Here is a 24021-nt window from a genome sequence, read left to right as displayed (position 1 = left end):
GTTTTTTCCCCCTGTAATTTTAATTTTAAAAATATGCTAAGTATATTTTACAATTATACGCGTCGCATGTTGCGATGATATTGAGATTTTTCGTATGCATTTTTGTGTTTCGCTATATAATATAAAACAAACTGATGTTAAAGCTCTAAGGACCACAATTGTTACAATTATATTAATTGAAATGGCTCAACTCCTCCCGAAGGAGGCACGCCTCGTCGGAGTGGAGGTAACTCGATTCAACAATAATGTTGTGTTTATTACGGAAGCAAAAACCTGCTTACCTACCTATCCAGCAAATTCTTATCCATGTACTCGTAATGCCTCTTGGTGGCACGCACTTATTATTGTGATCTTTTGTTTACTCTGTAAGTACAGTGTACTAAGCATTTTTTTTTTAAGTGGTTAAGGGCTTCTTAAACTAGTCGCGATTTGTAATGGAGTTAGGAAAATTTTTATTTTTCGGATTTTTTTAATATTTAGAAGGGACAAAATTGTAATAAAATAATCTCGATTTTAATGAGCATAGGCAATTTACTGAATAATAATTTAATCATTTTAAATCAAATTGGGTTTTACTTAACATTAATTTTGGCTCTTTTTTTTTTTTTTTTTTTTTTTTAAATGTTAATCGGCCCCAAAAAGGCTCGCGATAAGAAAAAAAGTTTTAAGTAGCAATAGCAAAGTATAAAAAGGCTTTTGCTTACTTTTCTTCTTTTTATTTCGTTTTCTACCTATAGTAACGATTCCTTAAGTCTTTTATGCTGTTTTATTTTAATTCACTCATTTTTTCTATTATTTATTTCGCGATACCATTTGTACAATTTCATTTTATTGGTTTAAAACTGATTTATTCAAAATGCAGAAAGTTTTTATAATCGTCGGAAAATTCGACTTCGAAAAATGGATCCTCGCTTTAGATATTTCTGCGTCAAATAAATTTATCCGTGAACACAATAATTCACACGAAACGATTAGACCAGAGGTTCCCAAACTTTTTTTTTCTCGTGGGCCACTTTCAAAGTTTTACTATTTTCGGTAGACCCGCTGCTGCTACATTTCTACTGTATTCCCAAAACTCTTAAAAAATATCACCCTAAATTGGGGGTGTTAAGAAGAAAATATATATATATAGTTGATGGGTATATATTTGATTTAAAATTTGACCACAATTTGTGTTCTTTATTAGGAAAACCAGAAAATTTTTCGTGGACCCCCACTTGCAACTTGTGAACCTCTGTTTTCTTTTCACGTCTACGTGGACCCCCGTGTGGTCTCCTATGGACCCCTGGGGGTCTACCTAGACCACTTTGGGAACCTATGGATTAGACGAATAAAATTTGATATGCAGTCTTTTTTGATATGGACGAAATCAACTCATGTTCATGTGAACAAAGCTGTCAAAAATGCAATAAACTAGATAGATGAAATCTGGTATATGGTTTTAACACCAGAATTATTGATCTATCTCCAATTCTGGATTTATTATCCGTCAAAAAAGCACATTCTTATTTTTATTAGAAGTAGAGATTATTGAAATGTCCCACAGATAAACAGTTTAAAAATTAAATAAATGAATATCAAGATCATGAGAGGCCAAATGTTCACCCAAAATTCAGTGACAAATACGCCCGTCCAATCGATATCGAGTCTGATATAATGAACTCGTGACTGAACGAAAGCAGGAAAGAAGCCCAACATCCGGTTTCAACGGATATAAGAACCTTGCAGAGACACTTCCTTTCCGAAATTCGCTCGCTCTTTTTTTTCTTTTTCTTTTTCCTTCCTAGCTGTCAGCGTATAAGGACTCGATCGGGTAACTCGATACCGTGGGCTCGCATCTCTGTGGTAGGCTTCATTCATTGCAGTTCATACACGTCATGTCCTACATTCGAGGCAGATAAATTTGGTGTCCAAACCACTCTTGATTAAGAAATAAAGAAAGTTGAAATAACAAAGATTTCAACTTGTAACGAAATGTTTTATCGTTTTAATCATTCAGCGACTTCCTTTTTACTAAAGATGTTTGAAGCAATGTTTTTCTATTTTCAAATGACATTTATGTAAAAATTTTAATATATCCTACAAAGATATTCCATAATTTAAATATATATATATAAAATATTAGATAAAACTTTTTTTTTTTGTTCCAAATTGGTCCTTTTTTCAAACTCTCTCAATCAAAAGCAAATGACGAATGGTATATCCTTCAATATATATAATCATTGACATATTGGTTTGGGACTGAAGCAAAAATGTAAGAACAACTCCAAATTCTTGCGGAAGTTACAAGAGTTTTAGTGTAAAATCATTGAATTTTGTGGAATTTTGATCTGCAAAAAATGAATATATCGTACAAAAATATTTTATAATTTAAATATTTTTTAAAGTATTTGAGAAAAATTATTATTATTTTATTTATTTATTTTTGTTGCTGCAACTTGGACATTGTTTTCAAATATTGTCAAGCAAAAACAAATGACCAAGTGATATATCCATCAGTATATATATATATATATATATATATATATATATATATATATATATATATATATATATATATATATATATATATATATATATATATATATATGGTCAGGGTGGTTAAAAAAAAAAACTTCCCCTATATATGAAACCTTAGCGGCCTATCCGCTCAACCAATCGAACCAAAATTTCAGACATGGTTGTTTGAAGGTATGCGCTGGAGATTGTGATGATTCTAAACAACGCAGAACTCACGGTTACGGTTACAGTGAGAGAATTTCGAAATTTTCAAATGACAACACCCACTTTTTCCTTGCGCAAATTGATCAGCGTATTGAAAAACCACAAATGGCATTGGAACGATTAGTGTGTGACGAAAATTGCCGCCATACAGCATATGCAAAGAAGAGCATTATAAAGGACTAATGACAACACAAAGAGGAAAGAGAAAAAAAAGTTTTTATTGGAATGGAAAGTTATAATTACAGGTTTTCAACGTGTTCATCTTCGCAGGCGACAACGCATTGCATTCGGGAGATTGTGGACAATAATGTCGAACGTAACATGAAAGGAGGAATCTGCATTACTTCACGTGTTATCGCATCTTGCAATTCTGACACAGTTGCAGAATTCTGTTATTCCTGAATTGCAGCAACGAAATGTCATTAAGGACATTGTATGGATGCAAGATGGGGCTCCTCCACACGTCGCCCAATGTTTTCGAACAGTGCTGCAACAACACTTTGGTGATAGAGTCATCTCTAGTAACTTTGCAGTTTCGTGGCCACCGCGATCCCCTGACTCACTCCTATGGATTTCTTGTTCTGGGGTTATCTGAAAGCTAAGATGTACACGCCTGGTTCACGAGATGTGTCAGAATTGCAAGATGCTATAACACGTGAAGTTATGCAGATTCCTCCTCTCATGTTACGTTCGACATTATTGTCCACAATCTCCCGAATGCAATGCGTTGTCGCCTGCGAAGATGAACACGTTGAAAACCTGTAATTATAACTTTCCATTCCAATAAAAACTTTTTTCTCTTTCCTCTCTGTGTTGTCATTAGTCCTTTATAATGCTCTTCTTTGCATATGCTTTACGGCCGCAATTTTCGTCACACGCTAATCGTTCCAACGCCATTTGTGGTTTTTCAATACGCTGATCGATTTGCGCAAGGAAAAAGTGGGTGTTGCCATTCTAAAATTTCAAAATTCTCTCACTGTAACCGTAACCGTGAGTTCTGCGTTGTTTAGAATCATCACAATCTCCAGCGCATACCTTCAAAACAACCATGTCTGAAATTTTGGTTCGATTGGTTGAGCGGATAGGCCGCTAGGGTTTCATATATAGGGGAAGTTTGTTTTTTTTTGACCACCCTGTATATTGATGTATTGGCTTAGGATTGAAACACACTTTTTTTAAATAACTCAAAATTCTTGCGAATTACAAGACTTTTAGTATAAATTTTTAATCGTTTTTCAAAGCTTAAAAAATGTATGACTTTATAATGTTTCATCTTTGTATTTATTTTTTAATTCATTTCCTAGATAGTATCATAAATCAAATGTATGTCAAATTTTATTTTTTTAATAATATTTTAGTAATCTTGTTCGAAAAATAAATATTTTTGAAAAGATCGTATGATACAGTGTTAATTGCTAATGCAGTTACGCATTTGATTACACCTAGCCGCCCCGTTGCCACAAAATTAAACCGTATAAAAAAGTTTTTGTGTGTATGTGTGTGTGACTGTCTGGTGTATAGATTGATCATTCACTAGCTAACTACGCCAGCAGTCAATTTTCCGGACTAAAACAGTCTCTTTGGAGATGCCGGTTCCCCCTCCTTCTCCACAGCCACATTATGTCGAAACAATCGTGTGTCCGTAAGCATCATACTCTGCTAGACTCTGTTTCACCCTAACTTGGCAGTATTGTAAAAGGTAGAAAATGTGACGCTCCGCGTTGGGAAAAAGTTCCCCATCAATTCCGACTTTAAAATAGTTAAAATGCTCAGAAATTTATCAAATAATATCATAAATTACAGAAATCCTTTTTATCAGTATGTATTTAAAATTATTCTCAAGTTAGAAGTGCTTATCTGTTAAGAATTTTGTAAATAAAGCGAACGAATAAAACTAAAAGATTGACATAATGAATTCCACTTTGGCGAGAACCGGTCTTCAAGGTCAAATATTTGGCGCGCTTTTCTTTTACGTCTCCGCCAACTCAGCTTCATTCAGTTCGCAACCATTATCATCTTTCGTACTTTTTTATTCACGCTTTTTTACCAGCTGATATTTTTGATACTATTAATCACATTAGTAGTTATTAGTTTTGATTGGTGAATATTTATTCGATTCGTCATTTCTATTCACTTCTAAAATGTCTGAAAGAGAAAGTGTTATCACCGACTACGCTGTGCACACCTTCAAGACGAGTGAAATCAACAAAAAATGCAGCATGCAGAAGCATACATGTTTATTCTCGACTTCGAGAAAACCCTCAAGATTCTATCAATCAAATAGTCGATAAAGTTTCGCATCTTACAGGTGTTTCGCAATGAACAGTTTTCCTTTTGAAAAAAAGAAATAAAGGATCCAATCCTTTAAGTACTCCTGAAAAGAAGCGCCCAGGCTCAGTAGGCAAACATTCAGGTCTTATAAAATATGATGATTTTACATTATCCTGTATTTGACGAAAAATCCATGCATTTTTTCGTAGAAATGAGATCCCAACATTAGATAAAGTTTTAAAAGATGTGAACGATGATACAGATATCTTTTCGAAAAACATTAGCTGAACTACGCTTTACAGAATATTGAAAAATTTAGTGTTTTCTTTTGAGAAACGATATGAAATAACTTTAATGATTCATTAAAATAATGTATCAATAATATTGAAAAAAATAAGGAAACAATTAATTCTCCGATAAAGTAATAATATAATAAAGTAAATAAATATTTACTATTTGGCGAAAAATCTGCGAGATAAAGTTTCGCCAGCGATCTGCATTTCTAGTAACTTTGTACTTTAAAGTAACCCAGTTCCCCTGACAACGACTGCAATTCGGCATGCCTAGAATATACACTACTGCCAAGTTAGGGTGAAACAGAGTATAGACTCTTTCTTGTTTGCGGTTATTGGCCCCCAGCCACTAGTGTCAGGCGAAGCCAGACCACAAACATCCATTTTCCACCTGTCATCCCTAAAAACCGAGAGCTAGGCCTTATCTAATTTATCTCACTTTTACGTTCCTGATGTTCCTAATAATTAAATGCTCTAACCAGTTGTTAGTCTGTTCTCCTTATTTAATCAACTTATGCTTCCCACCTAATTAAACTCTCCAAACTTATCAAACACAGAACTATAACCTCTCACCAGCTGTCGCCACCTACAACTGTTTTATGTAGGAAGCCCTTTTACATTCCTTTTCTACATACATTGCAAAATTAAACATTACCCATCCTTTCTGTAGATGGATCAGGCCCACTGTTTCCCAAATTTTACTTCCTAGATATTACTTTCATCTTATGAATAATTCTCCAAAATATACCTCAACAATCGACCGGCACTTCCATCACTCCAACAAATTCTGTCTCAATTAATGCATTCTGTTCTCTCTGTCTCTGCTTCAAGTGCCGTTTTGTACTGACTTACAGACGTTCAGGAGACTTATTAGTTTGACATCCAAATATGTCCCCTTAGTGTTCCTTGGATAGACAATCAATCAATAGACAATCAACGTCAAGGCAACACACCTCAACTAGATTCTTTTACTGAAACTGCAGTCTAAAAGTCTCACTCTATGTTTCTACTAATTCTATGACTAACTTCTCAATCTATCTGCGTATGAAGTACCAGAGCAATTACTAACTTGGTGTCTTTCAGATAAAGCACTCGTCCACCATCTTTCCTTTAACTTACTAAACTGGTAAGAGTTATATTGATCCAGAACCTATTTCCACAGACTATCCGCTTGACGCCGATCAATCAATAATCTCCCTATTTGCCTATGCGGAACTTAATTCCACATTAACAATCATCGTTCTTTCTACAACTTCTACTGTTATTCCATTTCGTAGGTCCACAATATTCTACACACCACTATATATGGTTTCAAATTCCCCTTTTCCATCAATATGAAGTTTAAGATCCCGTTTGATTGGGCGGTTATATCCTCACACTGCATCCAATAGAAGAGAAGGAAAAGATCCCAGGGTACCTCGGGATTAGAACAAATGACTCGCCTAAAGGAGACTAGCCCCTGAAGAGAATGCAGTTATGCATTCGAGAAAGTTTACCGAAAAACATTACAGGAAAAAAAAAATTACAACGCTATGTTTTTACAAAGTTAATCATTGCATTATACGTAATTAGTGATATTAATTGTAAAGTTAGATTATTTTTCCGCTGCAAATTATACCCTCTTAGGTATGGTTTTCAATAGCCAATCTAACATTCATAAAACGGCAGTTCACTCTCAATTGCTTAGCTACATTCAATAATTCTGTTTTTTCCCTTCTATTAAATGTTCGATGTGTTCTAAAGTTACATTCACTTATGTAATGTGAGCATGAATTGATTCCATCGACTTAGTTCCTCATTTTTTAAAACTTCAATTTAAATGATAAATAGTGAACTGATTTTTCAGCTTCATTAAATTGGATGAATTTACATCGAAACAATTTCTTTTAAAGTTTGAAATTTCTATCGTTATATGAATGTTTTTAAAATAAGTAATACAAATGTTTTTTGATAAAATTAATTCTGATTTATTATAATTAATAATCGTTTTCCGTAATAATTCTAATGCGATTGAAATTCAGAATCAAATGAAAAAAACTCATTTTATCCAGTATACTGGAATTCCGAAATTCATTAGTTTTTTCGGAACGTCAGATGTTATCTTACCACATGAGTCTTTCCACATTGTCTTTAACAATGTGTAAACGATAATTTCTGCATTTAATTTTGCTTTTTAACGCTAAAATTGAAGAATTTAAGCAAAACCTGAAAGTGTGGCCTTGATTAAATTTAGATAGTTAAAAGTAATATGATTCGAGAATTACAACAATATGTATGGAAATATTTGTTAGTTCTCTAATACTGAATATTCTTACTGGCAGCCATTTTAAAATTATGATATTTCTTCTCTATTAATTTATAATATGTTTATTTCTGTAATATTGCACTAAAGCCATTTTCGAAAAAGAATTTTTAAAGCACATGATGATGACAAATATAGCGTGTGCAGATAAACAAACATAAAATAAACGGAAGCATGAAACATTCTAATATTTATTCATACTAAATAAATATTTCAGTTATTCAACATTTTAAAACAGTTCAAGCATATTATATCTTTTCTTATATTCACTATAATGTGACATCATTCATATGGAATTCGAATTTAATTAAATCCACCAATCAACAGATTATCAAGTTCTGAAAAATACTGAAATAATATATTGTCAATAAAAAGGCATATATACAAAATTTCAAAATTCTAGTACACTAAGAAATGAGAGAAAAGTGGATTATAAAATTCCTTTTTTATAAATGGGAAACCAATAAAGCTGAATAAAAGGATATAAAGAGGAAAAAGTACATTAGCCTGGTCATTTTAACTGGAGAAGAGCTTTTCAAGTTTGGAAAATTGCCAACTTTTCCTCTCTTAGTGATCCTGTAAATTAATGAGCATTAAATGACACAAAAGTAGCCAACTCACTGAAGCAATTTACATTAACCTTTTATTTATAAAGTATATGTTACCATTAACAACTGCCAAATATAATTTTTTTTCTTAATTCTAGATTTAAATTTAGAAAAAAAAATCTAATGAGATAAACAGCCTTGTAAAATATTCCCTGGGATTTATTTCTAATAAAGTTTGATAGGTTTTGAATTAAAAATAAATTTCTGAGATCCAGTTTCTCATTTAAAATCATCTTCAAGCCGCTAACATTGAATCATGAAAAACTCGGAAAGCTGTTATTTGATATCATGACTGCAAAACATAGTTAGGACTATAAATAATTTGTACTTATTAATTAGTAACATATGTTGGAAAGGAAGGACATTCATTTAACATACAGATTTATTTCTATTTATTTTTTTGTCACTTTTATTAGTTTATTTTGCCTATATAAATTTCAAGCTTTCATTTTAACGTCATGAAGTGTTTTTACTTTTTCATATTTTCTCTTGAGTTGTTGTTTATTATAATTACATGTTTTTATTTTATTTATAGAATGTTAATTTTGTGATTAGTTTTGAAATTATTGACTGTTATAAATAAATCTATATTTTTATAAATTTAAGACACTTTTATATGTTGATTATTATTTATTTTTAAAATAGCTGTTTAATTGCATATGATTGTTCCTTACTTGTGTCCATGTGTAATATTTCTGATTTATTTTTAGGTTGTGGTTTCATTGGAAGACATTTGGTTGACTATTTAATTTCAAACAATTTAGTTTCTAAGGTGAGCATATTTACCATACATTTCAAACCAAATTAAATGTGAATAAAATTTAAATCCTGTACATCTTCACTGCCAAGGTATACAAAACTGTACTTAACACATTTCCAAGAAGCAAAATATTTGTTTTTATAGTCATTTTGGCTATTCAACTACTAGTATATGATTTCATATCACCAGAATCAAAATACAAAATGGCTGCTAAGATAAATGATGCAGTCAGGTAGTCAGTGAAGGATTTTTAAGGCATTTTAATAAAAAAGAACAGTAATCATACTCCGGATATGAAAAGCAAACTAAAACTGATTTCAGCCATCATTTAGTTTAAATCTAGTGTAGGTTCCCCTTCACCTCGTTAAGGATGCCAGAACCAAAAATCAAGATGGCCATCAAAAACTGTTCTTTAGTATTGTTTATCTGAACAGCCATCTTGTTGGCAATTTGGCATCCTTAGCAAAGTGAAAGGACACCATAAACTAAATGTAAATTCCTATTTATTTAAAATGGAAACTTTTGAAAAAATAAAGTGCCTGGAACTATCACTATTATTTGAGACTGGCTGTGTACTAGGCCAAGCTATGCATTAATTTTTAAATGAATCCAAAAACATTTCAGGTGTTCAGTGAATTCTTAGCAGAATGCAGTGCTAAATTTGCATATAAATTACACAAGCTATAGCTTAGGACCCCACTTTTTTGAGTGTCATATACACTAAATAAACTACTTAAACTGATGCATAAAAAGCTTGATATCTCAAATAGTTTTAGGGTCATATCAAGTCAAAATCTGGTACTAGTTGAATGAAAATAACACTAAAAAAAGATTTTCTAATTACATAGACTTAATTAAGAAAAACTGAATTGCCAATAGGTTAGTAAGTAAGTAGATATTAGTGATTATGTTTATATAGACATTCCTTTTTATTTATAATTTTGTACTTGTACTTTAAATCACATTACTTTTTTTAAAGATCTGGAAAGTATAATGCTTCCAATTTTTCCAATACAGATGGCAAATATATTTTTTGTTCATTTTAACTTTGCTGATAAATGTTTAATTATCATTATTGTTATTACAGATACGAGTTGTGGATAAAGTACCCCCACAGATTGCATGGTTAAACAAACGTCACCAGGTTTGTAATTTTTTTCTTTCTTTCTTTTCTGGACATTGATAGATTTAATTTTTGGACTCTGACATTTTATTTTTACTTTTTAGGAGGTATTTGCTAATCCTTTAGTAGAATTCAAAAGTGCTAATTTAATCAACTCTGGTATGTAATATTCCTGCATTTATTGTTATTGGAAATCGTTTCTTAAAAAATAGTTAATTATTTTAAATATTGTTTTAAGATAGTTTTGTATTTAAAAATTTATTTATTAATTATTAGAATTTTACTTTTTTTTTTTTTTTTTCAGCATCATGCCAGAATGCTTTTGCTGATGATGAAGGACCATATGATTTTGTTGTTAATCTAGCTGCAGAAACTAAAATGGGCCAAAGTGATCCAGTATGTATATAATAATTAATCTTAATCAAATGCCTTTTTATCTAATGATACATGTGATGCAGGCTTTGTTTTTTAAGATTATTTGAGTTGAAATAACTTATGTATAATTGCTGTTAATACTACAAACTTTTTTATGAATGGTCAATGAAATAAGAATCTTCAGAGGTAATTTAATAATGTGATTTAGTCAAAAAGTGATCAGTTACTGATTCTTTTCTTATGCTTGACAGTGAGACAGTTACGGTATTATAAGGTTAATAATGACTTTCATTCTTCTTGCAATCCTAATATTTCATAGTATTAGTTGAAATCTCATGGATTGATATCTGGTAAATAATTTGCTGTTATAATGTATCAAGATAATGATTTAGTAATTTTCTTTTGAAATCTTTTGCCATTTCTCTAGAGAACTTAAGTCATTTTTATAAATGAGAGAAATTGTTTTCATACAAATAATTTTTGCATTTAATTTCTTAAATATTGATTTTTATCAATAAAAAATTATGATTTTCGGTTGAATATGATATTTGGAAGACATTCTGAAAAGTATCAAATTAACATTAAATTATTTCTTTTTATGCTCTTTCGTGATGTACTTATTGACAATGACATTTTATAAAGAGATAATTTAGTTCAAAATTGTAACTAATTAAAGCTCAAATTGTATATATATATATATATATTGAGTGTTTTTTAAGTTTTTTTTTTTTTTTTTACTATTATAAAAAATATTAAGTATGTTTTTTTTTTTTTTTTTTTTTTTTTTACTAATGTAGGTTTATAGAGAAGGGATTGTAAAATTGAGTATTAACTGTGCCAAAGAAGCTGCAAAACAAAAAGTGAAACGCTTTATAGAATTATCATCTGGCCATGTTCATTCTAGTGAAAAGGTAATATTTAACTCCTTTTTTATATATTGTAATTATTTAATTAATTTTTTTTAATAAAATATTGTGCTTATTTAAATTTCAAATTTTTTTACTTAATAAAGATAGTGAATTTATTCATTTGTAGGAGAGGAAATATATAATTTAAACAAAAGATGGAAAATTTATTTTAAAGAGTCTGATTTACAATATGCTTTTATTGTGATTCTTTATAAATAAATTTGCCTTAGATTGAGCATTAAATAAAATCCTATCTATTTTCTATATTTTCTTGTATATATATAAGTTTTAATAATTGTGAATGAAATTGATTCTTAATTCTCTGTTATACTTAATACAACAATTTTATGTTATGAAAGGTGTTTTTATCAACAATATAATCAATGATTACCATGATTGGTAGACCAAGTGAGGTGAGGTTGTAATTGAAATTTTATGGATTGCCATATTTGACAGGAAATCAAATGAAAAAAGCTATATCTTATTATATCTATGAGATATTGCTATTAACTGAAGGTTAAATGCTTATATAGCTAGCCTAGTTATGCCTGATAGCTGCTGCTTTTGGTCTAACTAAACAGTTCAGGAAATAATTAATTGATTTCTTTAAATTTTTGATTAAATTGGGAAGTATACTTGTTTTAATTAGTACATTTTCATGAGGCATTGTCAAAAATTTGCCAGTCATAGTGAAAACTCCCATCACCAAAGCTTAACCAGAAATGTTAATATGAAACCAATAATAGCATATTCAAGTTTAGCTGTGATTGAGACCCTTTAACAGAATAATAATTTTTAATTAAAAGATATTTAATATACAAATAATATTAGAGAATTATATTTTTTCTTTTGAATTTTAGACTCCAATTAAAGAAACTGCAAAACCTGATCCTTGGACTGTCATGGCAAGGTTCAAATTGCATGTGGAGGAAGAAATCTCAACTGTTCCTGATTTAAGTTATGTTATTCTTCGCCCAGCTATTGTTTACGGTGTGGGTGATAAGAGTGGTATTGGTAAGTATTGGAAATAATAGATTTTAGTCTATTTTCTTCAAACTTAAATTTGCTTTAAATGAAATTTAATTTGTTAATAATAATAATAATAATAATAAAAAATTTCAGTTCCTCGTTTGGTTGTTGGTGCTGTGTATAAACATTTAGGAGAAATGATGAAGGTAAAACTTTTTCAAAGTGCTTTTTTTTTTTTTCTTTAAATTTTATTTTATTTTGACATTCTTAAATTTATTTTGAGATAAAATTTATTTAATTATATTGTTATCATCAAAATTGTTTCATATCTATTACATATATGAATGATGTTATTTCACCAATCACAATTTTATTTGTTGCAAATAGTATTATGAAAAAAGGAATTTCAACCAAAGATATTGTTAAATTTGTTTAACAGAATATCGTAGCTGATGTAATACTTTCCTTCTGTCAAAACTAATATCTTATTTTATCATTTCATTCTATGTTTTGGATTTTGTAATTACAGTATAGTTATTTCATATTTAATTGATCCAGTTAAATATTTGAGATAAACGCATTGCCTATTTATATTTACTTATGATACCTTTATTTCCCCACTTATACCCATTTTTATTGTTTGAAATTCATAATAAAATTTTTAAAATGTCAAAATAATGATTGAAAAATGTAAGTCATTTAAGAAGTAAAATGTTTAATAAATACTGGTTTGCTGGGAAAAGTTCCAACTATAAGTTAATTAGTCTTTCTAAAATGAAGAGGTTGTTTTGATTTTTAAAATTTTGTTCTGTTTTGTTTTAAATTCCAGTGGATATTTCTGTGGTTTATGCAGGATTAAGATTTTACACCCTTTGCGGAAATAATCTATATCTCCTTAATCCTCAAGAAGAGGATTTTACTTACTACTTCTGATTAGGTATTACTTTTTATGTGATGGATAAATTGAAGTCTAATCAATCTATTAGAAAAATTAAAATAAGAATCTTAAGAATGGTAAAGGGGGAGAAAATGTTTTTAAATAACTTGAATTAGAAGCATTTTCCTTTATTATGTATTTGTTGTTGTTGCAAAAAATTTTTAAAAAAAATATATTTAAGACTTTATCTTGCTCATAATCTAAAGGTAAAATGTATTTTACAATAAATTTAGTATATTGTCGTAGTTTTCAATTGTTAAACTTTATTTCATTTATTAATCATTCATTTATTCATTTATTTTTAGTAACCTTAACCCTGCTTAGAAAAAAATCAATGACTATAACATTTATAGATTAATCAAATATAAATTGAATTTGATTATTAAATATTTTAACTCCATTATAATGAAATGAAAGATTAACAAAAAGCTAATCTTGCTTAAATATTACCATTTAGAAATTTATATACTGTGTCTTTTTATAACTATCCGTCATTATTTCAAACAAGTAATTTTAAATACTTTTTAATATTTTACAATTAATATATGATCCATCATTTTTTCAACAATAATGTCTGTTTATTTCAGTTACTCTGGCATAAAGATATTAAAATGCACACAGTTCATGTTCTTGATTTATGCAGAGCCATTTGGCATGCATGCTTACATGGGAAAAATGGTGAAATATACCATATAGTTGATAAAGGCAACACTAGTAAGTTAAATTATTTTAATTTTATTTTTCAAATTTTCAGTTTCCAGTACTTCATATTTATTGTAAATTTAAGTCATATTTCTACTTTTGTAATACTCTGTATTTTCTTTTATATTAGCTCAAGGCAAAATTAGTGACATTGTGTCTGATATTTTCAACATCAATCATGATTATTTTGGGACTCCACTGTCAAGTTTTGCTAAGGTAAAGGTGCTTTCCTATTTCAAATTAAAATATGCATTTGATTTAACAAAATAAAAAGAATAAATTAATAGATCTCCAAAATTCATCTGAATTGAACTCATTTTGAAAAAACGTTTCCAAGGTTTAGTATTATATTTTTTTTATATATGTGTTTTTAATTTCTTATATTTAAACTATACAAAAAGAAAAAATTGTAACCATCGACAACAAAAAAATTGAGATTTTGGCAAACAAATTCAGACTTCCATGCGTTTAAAAAGAAAAGAAAAAACATAATTCCAAAATGGAATTCATGCCTGTTTATAAACATGATAATTGAAAATGCTTTGAGCTAGATGAGTGAAAGTTGGCAGGTGGACTTTACACTGAATTTATAAATTTTTCTAAAAGTTTGAAAAAAATCCATTCAAAGAATTTGCTGTATGCTAATTCAACATCTAAAATGTAGATCTGTATCTATTGACCATCTATTGGTTTAAATTTTTACGATTGTGTTAATTTGAGAGGTGAAAGATACAACAGCTTTGATTAAATGACATTTGGTGCAAAATTTTAATATATAAAATGTAGATCAGAGGAGTTGGGCTGTGTCACTTCTTTCATATGCATGGATATGTCATATTTAAAAAGTGCAACAACTTGAATAAATGAAATCTGATAAACAAATTTTGTATCTAAAGTATATATCTTTATCAAATTTTGAATCAAATCCATCAACGAATTGACCAACTATTAGTCTGCTCTTTTCTATGCCTATAAATTTCATAGATAAAAATGCAGTGACTAAGATAAAATATGGCATGTTATTTTGATGCTAAAATTATAGCTCTATTTAAAATTTTGTTCTCAATATATATATATATATAAAGCCCAAATTGCACCTTTTTTTTTATTATTATTATTATACTACAAAACATATGTGAAGCTCTGAAAATAAAAATCTTATCTATGGTTTTCAATGCTTTACCCAAGATCCATAATGTTGGAATAATACCTTTATTAGAAAATTAACTAGAAAGTTTCAGTTGACTTTAAAAATATTTTGTGCTCTACAGATGGTCTGTACAACTAAAAAGGTTGGAAGCTACTGTTCTTTCTTCTATGTTTTGCGAGCTTCAGACTCTGAATCTGGATATTCTTAGAATTGTCAGTCTTGTTGAAATCTCCAAAATTTAATGCATAGGAAGGGAGGATAACATATTTATGGGAGAATATTCTAGAAAGTTTCAAAGAAATCACCCCCTCTGATTTAATAATAGATCAATGTATTAATTATGTTATTCAGAAAACAAACTTATCACCCTAATTATGTAGATAAGATGTATCAGTAAAATTGGAATTGAATTCTTTTTACATATTAACAGTAATTCCAGATGAGTCAAAAATTACTTATATTTTCGAGTTATTTATTTATTCTTTTTTAAATATATTTTTAGTTGGACATGACAAATCTTGTGGAAGAAATCAATGACAAACATTTAGGACCTTGGGCTGAAGCCTGTTCTAAAGATGGTATTGAAAATACTCCTTTGAATCCATATTTGCATCAGGTAAGCAGAAAATTCTGCTTCTTTCTTAATAATTTTTTTAGTTGACTAATTTTTATTTGGATTCATTAGAATTTAACTGTGTAATAAAATTTCTATTTAATATTAATAATTTTACTGCCAATATTGCAGTAATACATGTTATCAGTAACCATATTAAAATTGCTAATTGTTTTTTGATGCTGTGTTAAAATTTTAAACATTTTTTAACTGGTTTGATGATGAAATTTATCTATAAGTTTTGTCAGTAATTTTTCTTTTTCTTGATTCTTTATAGAATATGACTAATTTTGTTAAAAATGAACCTCTCTAATGTAAATCTTTCTCATTTAAAAGCATGTGCTCTTAAAAATATTTGCTTTCTAAATAGTTCCCAGATAATTAAATTCAGGGGAGAATATTGCATTATTAAACTATTTAACAGTTGTTTTTATTATGTAAAGAATTGTACAACATTTGAATCCCTCCAGTAATGATGATTATTTAAGCAAATAAAATTTTATTTCCATGAAAGTTAGTGAGTATTAAAAAGATATAACAACTCAAAATCTTGCTTAAAATGAAAGTCATTTATATATTTTTAAAAGCAGTTGTTCTATAAAGAATGACAAGACTGAGGTATATTGAGAGGTTTGTAAATGATTCTCATGACTGAAAAATTTCTTTAGCTTGTTGATTGTGCTTTAGGGTGATTTGCATTTAAATTATATGGATTATTTCCAGGTTTATTTTGTGGTGTTTCCTTTTTTTTTTTTTTTTTTTTTTTCCCCCTTAAATTTTCTTAAAATGTTGGCCATTAAAAAAATATTTGACTGCATATTATATTTAATAAAATAAGAAATATCTTGCCACTTCTTTAATTGGCTAATTTGTTAATAAATTAAATAAATTAATAACATCATCACATCATTTTTATACTAAGAAAGAAACTTTAAATAGCAACTGTCATTGCATTACTTGCATATTTCGTTTAATATTTTTTAGTGTTAAAATGCAAAATTCTATTAATATATAAAATATATATTGTCTAATAATTCTTTGATAATTACTGAATATTAATTGTAAATCTTTCAATATGTTCAGTGTACTTATATTTGAAATTACTAATGTTATATGCTGATGATTCAAATTTATAAATTTCTGTCCTTATTTTTTTATTAAAAAATAAAAGGAAATTCTAAATATGTATAACTATAGTATGTCAATAATTATATTGTAATAATTTAAAAATTTTAGGATCCTTAGTTAAATGTTTCTGAAAAATTACTAACAGCAAACAGTTTTATATCAAATCAATTATAGAAATAAAATCAATGTGCATTAAAAGTTATTTTTAATATTTATTTTTTACCTCTATGACAAACAAAAACTGAAAAATTGTGAGTATTTCAAATTTTGAAATAAAATATTCTGAATAAACTTAATTTTTATTGTTCTATGCTTTTTTATGTAATCGTTATAAAAATAATTTTATTGATTGTATAAAATTTAGTAGCTTGAATATTTTGTTTAAAATAATATGAGTATTATGTAACTGCTTTATAAATTCTCTAAATTTTTAAATTCTGATATTCTAATGGGTTCTGAATACAGTTTTGTGTATATCATCTTAATTCTTTCATTCGACCTCTTTTTTTTTTTTTCTTTTTCTTTTCATAATTGTAGGAGCTGTTGTGTGATAAACATTTGAATTTGGATGGAAGCAAATTTGAAGGAACAGGATTTTCATACTTAGTGCCAAGCATAACAAAAGAAAAAGTTCAAGAAGTATGTTTTTCCCTTCCCACTCTTTTTTTATAAGTGTTAAGATTTTTAATGATGCTTATTTTGAATCAATTTTACTAATGAAATCAAGGTGACAGAATCTTACCTTCAGAATCAGATTATCACAGAATCAAGATCCATTTTCTCTCATTATCTGTAGCCAGCCATATAAAATTGGGTATAAATAGTTCAAGCTTTTCTATTCTTCTTTAGAATATCTATTACTGTTGCTGATTCATAATCTGACTGGGATTCCAAATTACAAAATTCAGTCTGAAATTCCCTTTTTGATAGGTTTAAAGCAGAATATTAATCTAGTTATAATTTGTAAACATACGTAAAATTAATTAAATTATGTAAAGTTATGTAAAATAGTTTGTGACAGGATTATGATTTAGAATATTGCGATAATAATAAAGCAGTACATTCCTGCTTTCTAATTATAATGAAAATTCTTCATTATTTTGCATAATTGCTTATGGAATATTTATTGTTATTTATTAAGTTATCTTTGTAATATGAGTTTCTTAATAAATAACACTATATGAATTGTTTTTTTATTAAGAAATCTTATGATGGCAAAGATTAGAGACTTCTATTTATGATAGATTAAATTAATGCTTACAAGTTAAATAGTTCCATTTTTTATTTCTTGTAAATACCAGTGCTCATTTGCAATAAGGAACTATTTTTAAGCCCGGTATGCTAAGTTATTAATTCTTAATGTTTATAAGCTGGCATACAATCTGTAAATTGCAACATACATGTTGAAAATCATGTAATTTATATACTAGGCAGAGTATTGGAACCTACAACTATCAGATTTATTACTCATTTACATCTTAAGTAGTTGATATTCACTAAAAGAAATTTTTCAAAATACAATAGACACCACTTAACGTAATCCAGATTAATGTGATCATTATCTTCATATTGTCATGAAGGTGCAAAGAATAACAGGTCACAAAGTATCACAATATCAAGTTTATTAGCTTTAAGTAACTCGTAACATGCAGACGAAGAACTCTTTCCACTGCTTGTACCACGTCAGGAAGTCGAATTTTTCGAATTTTCGTCTTCTGGCCCTCTTTTGCTTCATGTCCTCAATGTAATCGCACCATTTAATAAAATCTTCTGTCGTGGCGATCTCTCGCTAATAGTGCCTGATAGATATCTTCAGCCACTTCTTTCATCAGGTGTGATACTTTTTAATTCTCTGGCATCACGGGGTTTACCTCTTGGCAAAGTCCTAAGATGCTTTGGATGTAGAACTGCGTACTCTCGCCCATGCGTTGAGCTCGATATTTTAATTGTTTCTCGACTTTCTTCTTAAATTTCTACTGGTCACTGAAAAGATGAGTCAGTCCAGTTTTAAAGGCTTCCCAAGAATTTAAGGTATCCTCATGGTTAACAAACCACTGCTTTGCTGTGCCGTCAAGGAAGAAGTAAACATTTGCTAAACACACCATGTCGTCCCATTTATTAAATTTAGCTACCCTATTGTATTCTTTGTACCATTTGTTAGGATCTACCCCAGATTCTCCCCGAAATATTGATGGGCTCCTTAGTTGTTGGTATACGGACATAACTACTGTTGGTTGTGTTTGTGTAACTTCTTCAGGCATTTTTGATTGTTTCCCTGATTCTGGAAAATACATTCCAAATTCAGAAGGTAGTCCTCTTAAATGATGGCTTGAACGAGTTCTATCAAAGGAATCCACGGTTAAATGGTTTTTACTCGACGCCTCCACCAAACTTGTCACGAAGATGGAAAGAATAACATGTCACAAAGTATCACAATATCAAGTTTATTAGCTTTAAGCAATAACATGCAGGCGAAGAACTTATTCCACTGCTTGTAGAACTCAGAATTTATATCTTTACAGAATAATCTAAAATTATAAAGAATGTTATAGGAAGTTACTAGCTTCTAGAACATTAATAAATGAATAATAAGAAATTCAAATTAAAGTTCAACCTTTAAATTAATACGACTTGGCTGGGATTCGAACCCACGACCTTGTGCTTTCCAAGCGCGTACTTTATCTCTGAGCCACACCAACTATGTGCAGATCTTTCTTTTGCGACAATATTATTAAAATCCTGCAGTCCCGAACCAATATATTTAACTATCTAGAAAATAATCTATTAATGCAATCACTATATCCTTTGAAGTTATCAAATTTGAAATAAATAATTGACTTATCTTTCACTTTCAACAGGTATTTATTAATAATAGACATTTGTGTAATTTCTCTCTCTGGAAGCATTGAAAGTCATTTTTTCCCCATGGGATGGAGTTCATATTTTTTATTTGGATTAAAGCAGTCTGAATTAGTTTAAAAGGAGAGCTAGGTATAGGTTAAAATCTGAACAGCCATAAATCATTTCTATTAGCAATTGCATTACGAAAATAAAATGAATTTTTTTTTAAACTTAATTCAAGTGTTACAGAGAAAATTGAAATTTTTAACAGACGTGAAAATTTATCTAAAAAATTGTCAATACAACACTTTACTGCAGTTTAAAATTTCACAGCCTCTTCTTTTTAAAATTTTGAGGGAAAAAAATGCTAGTTTTTATTGACAAAGATTGGCATTAAATGTTGGTGATTCTGATATGGCAAATGAAGATAACAGATTTGTTGGGGAAAAAACCTCCAATTTTTGTCAAAATGATTTAAATTCCTGATCTTTAGAAACTCACAATGCAGCATCATTCAACCAATTTTAAAAAGCAATATCCACGAATGAATAATATGTAAATGAACTGTTTAGAAATAATTCTCAACAAACAAAAGTTAATGAATTTTTAATTATTTTTCAATAAAGTATATATAACTCTGGGATAAGCGTTTTTATTCTTTTCCCTTGGCATGGTAAAAGCATAGTTTCATTTTACTCTGTTTATTGTTATCGATCGGTTAATGTTACCAAAATTTGCCATATCTGAAGTGATCACATTAGGCAACTATTGTATTAATTAAATTTTTAATTAAAAATTTATAATTTTATATATTTAATAATTTTCTTCAGTAACTTTATAGATTATTATCTCATTGATAATACACACATACTCATGTACATAAAACATTTGTATACTGCTCTCTGACATTGAAAGAGTAAGATTTTCAGTAACATCAATTTTTTTTCTTTAGTAATTAAATTTTTTAAAATGTCTATAAGTATATATTGCAATACTTATCATTTTTTTAATTATTTGCTACAATTCAGAGTAAATTTTTAAAATATAATGTAAATGTAGACGAATGAAGTCTGAAAATTATCATAATGTAGTGTTTTGAAACAAAGATTCTAATCTTTTTAATATTATTTACTTATTATTTCTACCAATTTTATAAGAGATGATATGAAATTAATTGCACTTTAGTCATTCTGTTATATTTTAATTACGTTTTAAGTCGTTTTTTTATTCAGCATTTTTATATATTTAACAGAAAAAAAATATATTTTTAACTCTGAACTTTCTTTCTTTGCAGATTCTCAATGATTACATAGCAATGAATATTTTCCCCCGATCTTTGGTGATGTAGTTAATGATACTAACTAATTCTCATAATGTGTGTTTCAGTAATGCCAGTATTGCACATGGTATAAAAAGTATTATATTAAAAATCAAAAGCTCATTTTTCTGCTGTTCAGTAAAATCATTTATTTGACTTATTTTAAATATTAATGCACAATTGTTAATCAGATTTAAATGAGACTTCATAAACTATTACCGAAATTTCAGCTTATTTATTTTACTACCATTTTATTAAATTCTGGTTGTATTAAAAAATATATACTTTCTTTATTGTTTGAAACTCTTTGATATTTGACTAAAATGCAGACACTGAACTTAAAGCTAGCGCACATCTTTACTTGCATAAAAACATTTTTATACATTTATTACAGTTTTGATAATATATGTTTATTTGTTTTCCAGATTTGCTTTAAATTTTATGTAATATGATGTGTATAGTTATTAAAAAATACTGTTTCAATATTATTTTTAAAAATTTGATGTATATTAAATAAGGGGCCATGATTTTTACTTAATGTTGATCCACTACATTTTGTGTGTATAAATTATTATGTGAATTGAATTACCCGGTACATGTTTCAATTGTTTTGTAACTCCAATCTATATTATCAATGTGTTATTTTCTTTTAATTTTATGTTGTATGGTTTTACATTTGATGTAATATTTATAGCTCATTTATTTTTACTATTAGAAAATCATTTTAACGAAATTCCATCATTTTGATCTGTATGGGAAAAAAATTCAGTACTTTTGTTTTTGTTTCCATTTTATTTTCAAAAATCTCTGTTGCTTTATACAAAAAAAGAAAATCTCTTTTTAATAGTACTATTTAGTTTTGTTTTTAATTATTACTTGAATTTCAAAAACAAGAAATTGCTTTTCTTTGCTAGTTAGTTTGTTTAATATTTATTTTATTGATAAAATATTATTAAATTATTTTTTTATAATAATATTGCTCAAAAAATACAATTAGTGCCACTTATTGGGACCATTATGTAAAATTGTTTTTGAAAATTTTTACGTTGACTTAAAAACTTCATAATGATTAGATTTCATGTAGAATAGAGCTTAAGTCTGGCGTTTTTAAAAACATACTTTAGATTTCAGATGTAATAAGTTATTAATATGATATTATTATTTTTAATTTTAAAAGAAATATGTTTATAAAATTTTGATTTTTGTATAAAAGCTTAGAAACACATAATTGGTCTTTTATATTTCACCATTTTGTGCTCTTTTTTTTAATAATTTAAATGGATAGCACAATCAATTAGATAAACAATTAGATAAATATAATACATGCTCTATATTTTTAATACATATTCTTTCTTGTGGGGAAAAAAAAACAGAAAGCTGTTATTGTTTTTATATTATTTGATTTAGGGGAATTAAAACTTTTTCTTTCCTTTCAAAAACATGGATCTGTTACTGCTAATTATTAAACATTCTTTATTTATTTACCAATGCTCATCCTATTTACAGTTTTAATGGAATAAATATTATGAGCATATTTTGCATAGTCAGATCTTGCTTTGACCAAAATTGAGTTTATTTTATTTTAATACAATGTATCAGTTGATTTATTGACCATGCACTATATCATCATTTATCTGATACTTAAAAAACATATTTTTTTGCTTCTATACATTTGATATTTTCATATTTAATTAATTGAATATATGCTTCTCAGGTTAATGTATATGCCTATTTTTGAAAATTATGTGGGAATCTTTCCTCAAAGAAGCTTTTTAGCACAATCTTTGAAAATTTTGCATTTAAAATATAAAAGCCTTTTGTATTTTGAAGGCTTTATATTGACTCAAACTTTAGTAAGAGCTTTTTGGTATTTTTCTAATCAGATATATGTTATGCAAGTACAATATTATAGTTCAGACAAGTGTTATAAGATAATAAGTGCTATTAAGATGTTTAAATTACAAATAACACTTATAAAAATAGCAAAATATTTAAAAGTTAAAATGTATAACATTTTTATTATTCTCTCTCGACTTCCAGGTTAAAAAATTCATCAGCAAAATGTAGGTGATATAGTTGCCGTACTGCTGTGGCATATGTTCTGCTGTTCTATATCGATTTTAAATGGATTTTTATGGGGAAATGTGCCAAAAATTCTTTAAATTTTGAATTGAAATAATTCCCATATGAAACTTTTATTGTGTTAAGTTTTTATTAAATTTTCTCTCCATTATTCATTTATATTGTATGTAAAGTTTTTGTTACACTTTTGTTTTGTTTTTAATTTACTAGATTTGTGTTAATGATTGAATTTTCTTGGTATTGTAAATTTTCAATTGATATAATGTTTCATTGATTCTTTATACCGGTATATTTATTTCCACTGGAGCATTTTACAATTCAGTGGTGGGATATTCAATGCCCGTCTATCTGACACTTATTTTGTATGTGAAAAATTATTTTTTGTATTTTTTCCCCTTTTCCTTGGACTTAAAAAAAAGAATAGAACGAATTCCCTAGCTTATCAACTGCATTGCTGCTAAAGAATTAGCTCCGAGAGTGAGGGACCACAGTTGCCTACATACATTTTTTATGCAAATTTATTGTAATCAAATCTCATGTAAGAATTAAAATTTTCCTCAGGAATGAGTCTCATTAAAAGCATTATGAAAGCAGTATGTGTCGTATTTATTAATCTCTAAATTATTTAATAAGTAATTCCGAGTTGATAACTGTTTTTGCAAATTTGTTTATATTGATGATGCTTTTTGTAATTTTGGTATGAATAATAACTAAAATATTTATCTACAAATATAATTTCAATTCAAAACAGTATTAAAAAAATTACACAAGCTCTTGATTCTAATTGCAGATAATAAGAAAAGTGGTTATGTTCAATACAGAAATCACAAAAAAAAAAAAGCTAAATTATTATAATTTTTAATATGGGAGTATTGCTTAATTCAAAATAAAATTAATACCGATTTGCTTTTAGCCTG

The 24021-nt window shown here is 28.1% G+C and overlaps 1 protein-coding gene across 1 annotated transcript in view; it reads left to right on the top strand.

Annotated features, from left to right (window-relative positions):
* LOC129975779 (uncharacterized) overlaps positions 1 to 23698 on the top strand; it is a 45479-nt gene extending 21781 nt beyond the window's left edge. The window contains exons 2-13 of the mRNA XM_056088998.1: positions 8909 to 8970; positions 10046 to 10102; positions 10186 to 10240; positions 10386 to 10477; positions 11254 to 11367; positions 12225 to 12378; positions 12487 to 12539; positions 13858 to 13984; positions 14103 to 14188; positions 15625 to 15738; positions 17401 to 17502; positions 20999 to 23698. Of these exons, the coding sequence (XP_055944973.1) occupies positions 8909 to 8970; positions 10046 to 10102; positions 10186 to 10240; positions 10386 to 10477; positions 11254 to 11367; positions 12225 to 12378; positions 12487 to 12539; positions 13858 to 13984; positions 14103 to 14188; positions 15625 to 15738; positions 17401 to 17502; positions 20999 to 21052 (1070 nt within the window). The 3' untranslated portion in view covers positions 21053 to 23698. The remainder of the gene's footprint in view (positions 1 to 8908; positions 8971 to 10045; positions 10103 to 10185; positions 10241 to 10385; positions 10478 to 11253; positions 11368 to 12224; positions 12379 to 12486; positions 12540 to 13857; positions 13985 to 14102; positions 14189 to 15624; positions 15739 to 17400; positions 17503 to 20998) is intronic.
* The last annotated feature ends 323 nt before the right edge of the window (positions 23699 to 24021 follow it).

The sequence above is a fragment of the Argiope bruennichi genome, chromosome 1 (genome assembly GCF_947563725.1).
Source record: "Argiope bruennichi chromosome 1, qqArgBrue1.1, whole genome shotgun sequence".
Lineage (NCBI taxonomy): Eukaryota > Metazoa > Arthropoda > Arachnida > Araneae > Araneidae > Argiope > Argiope bruennichi.
Note: the sequence above shows the minus strand (reverse complement) of the source record. Positions and strands in the feature narration are given on the sequence as shown.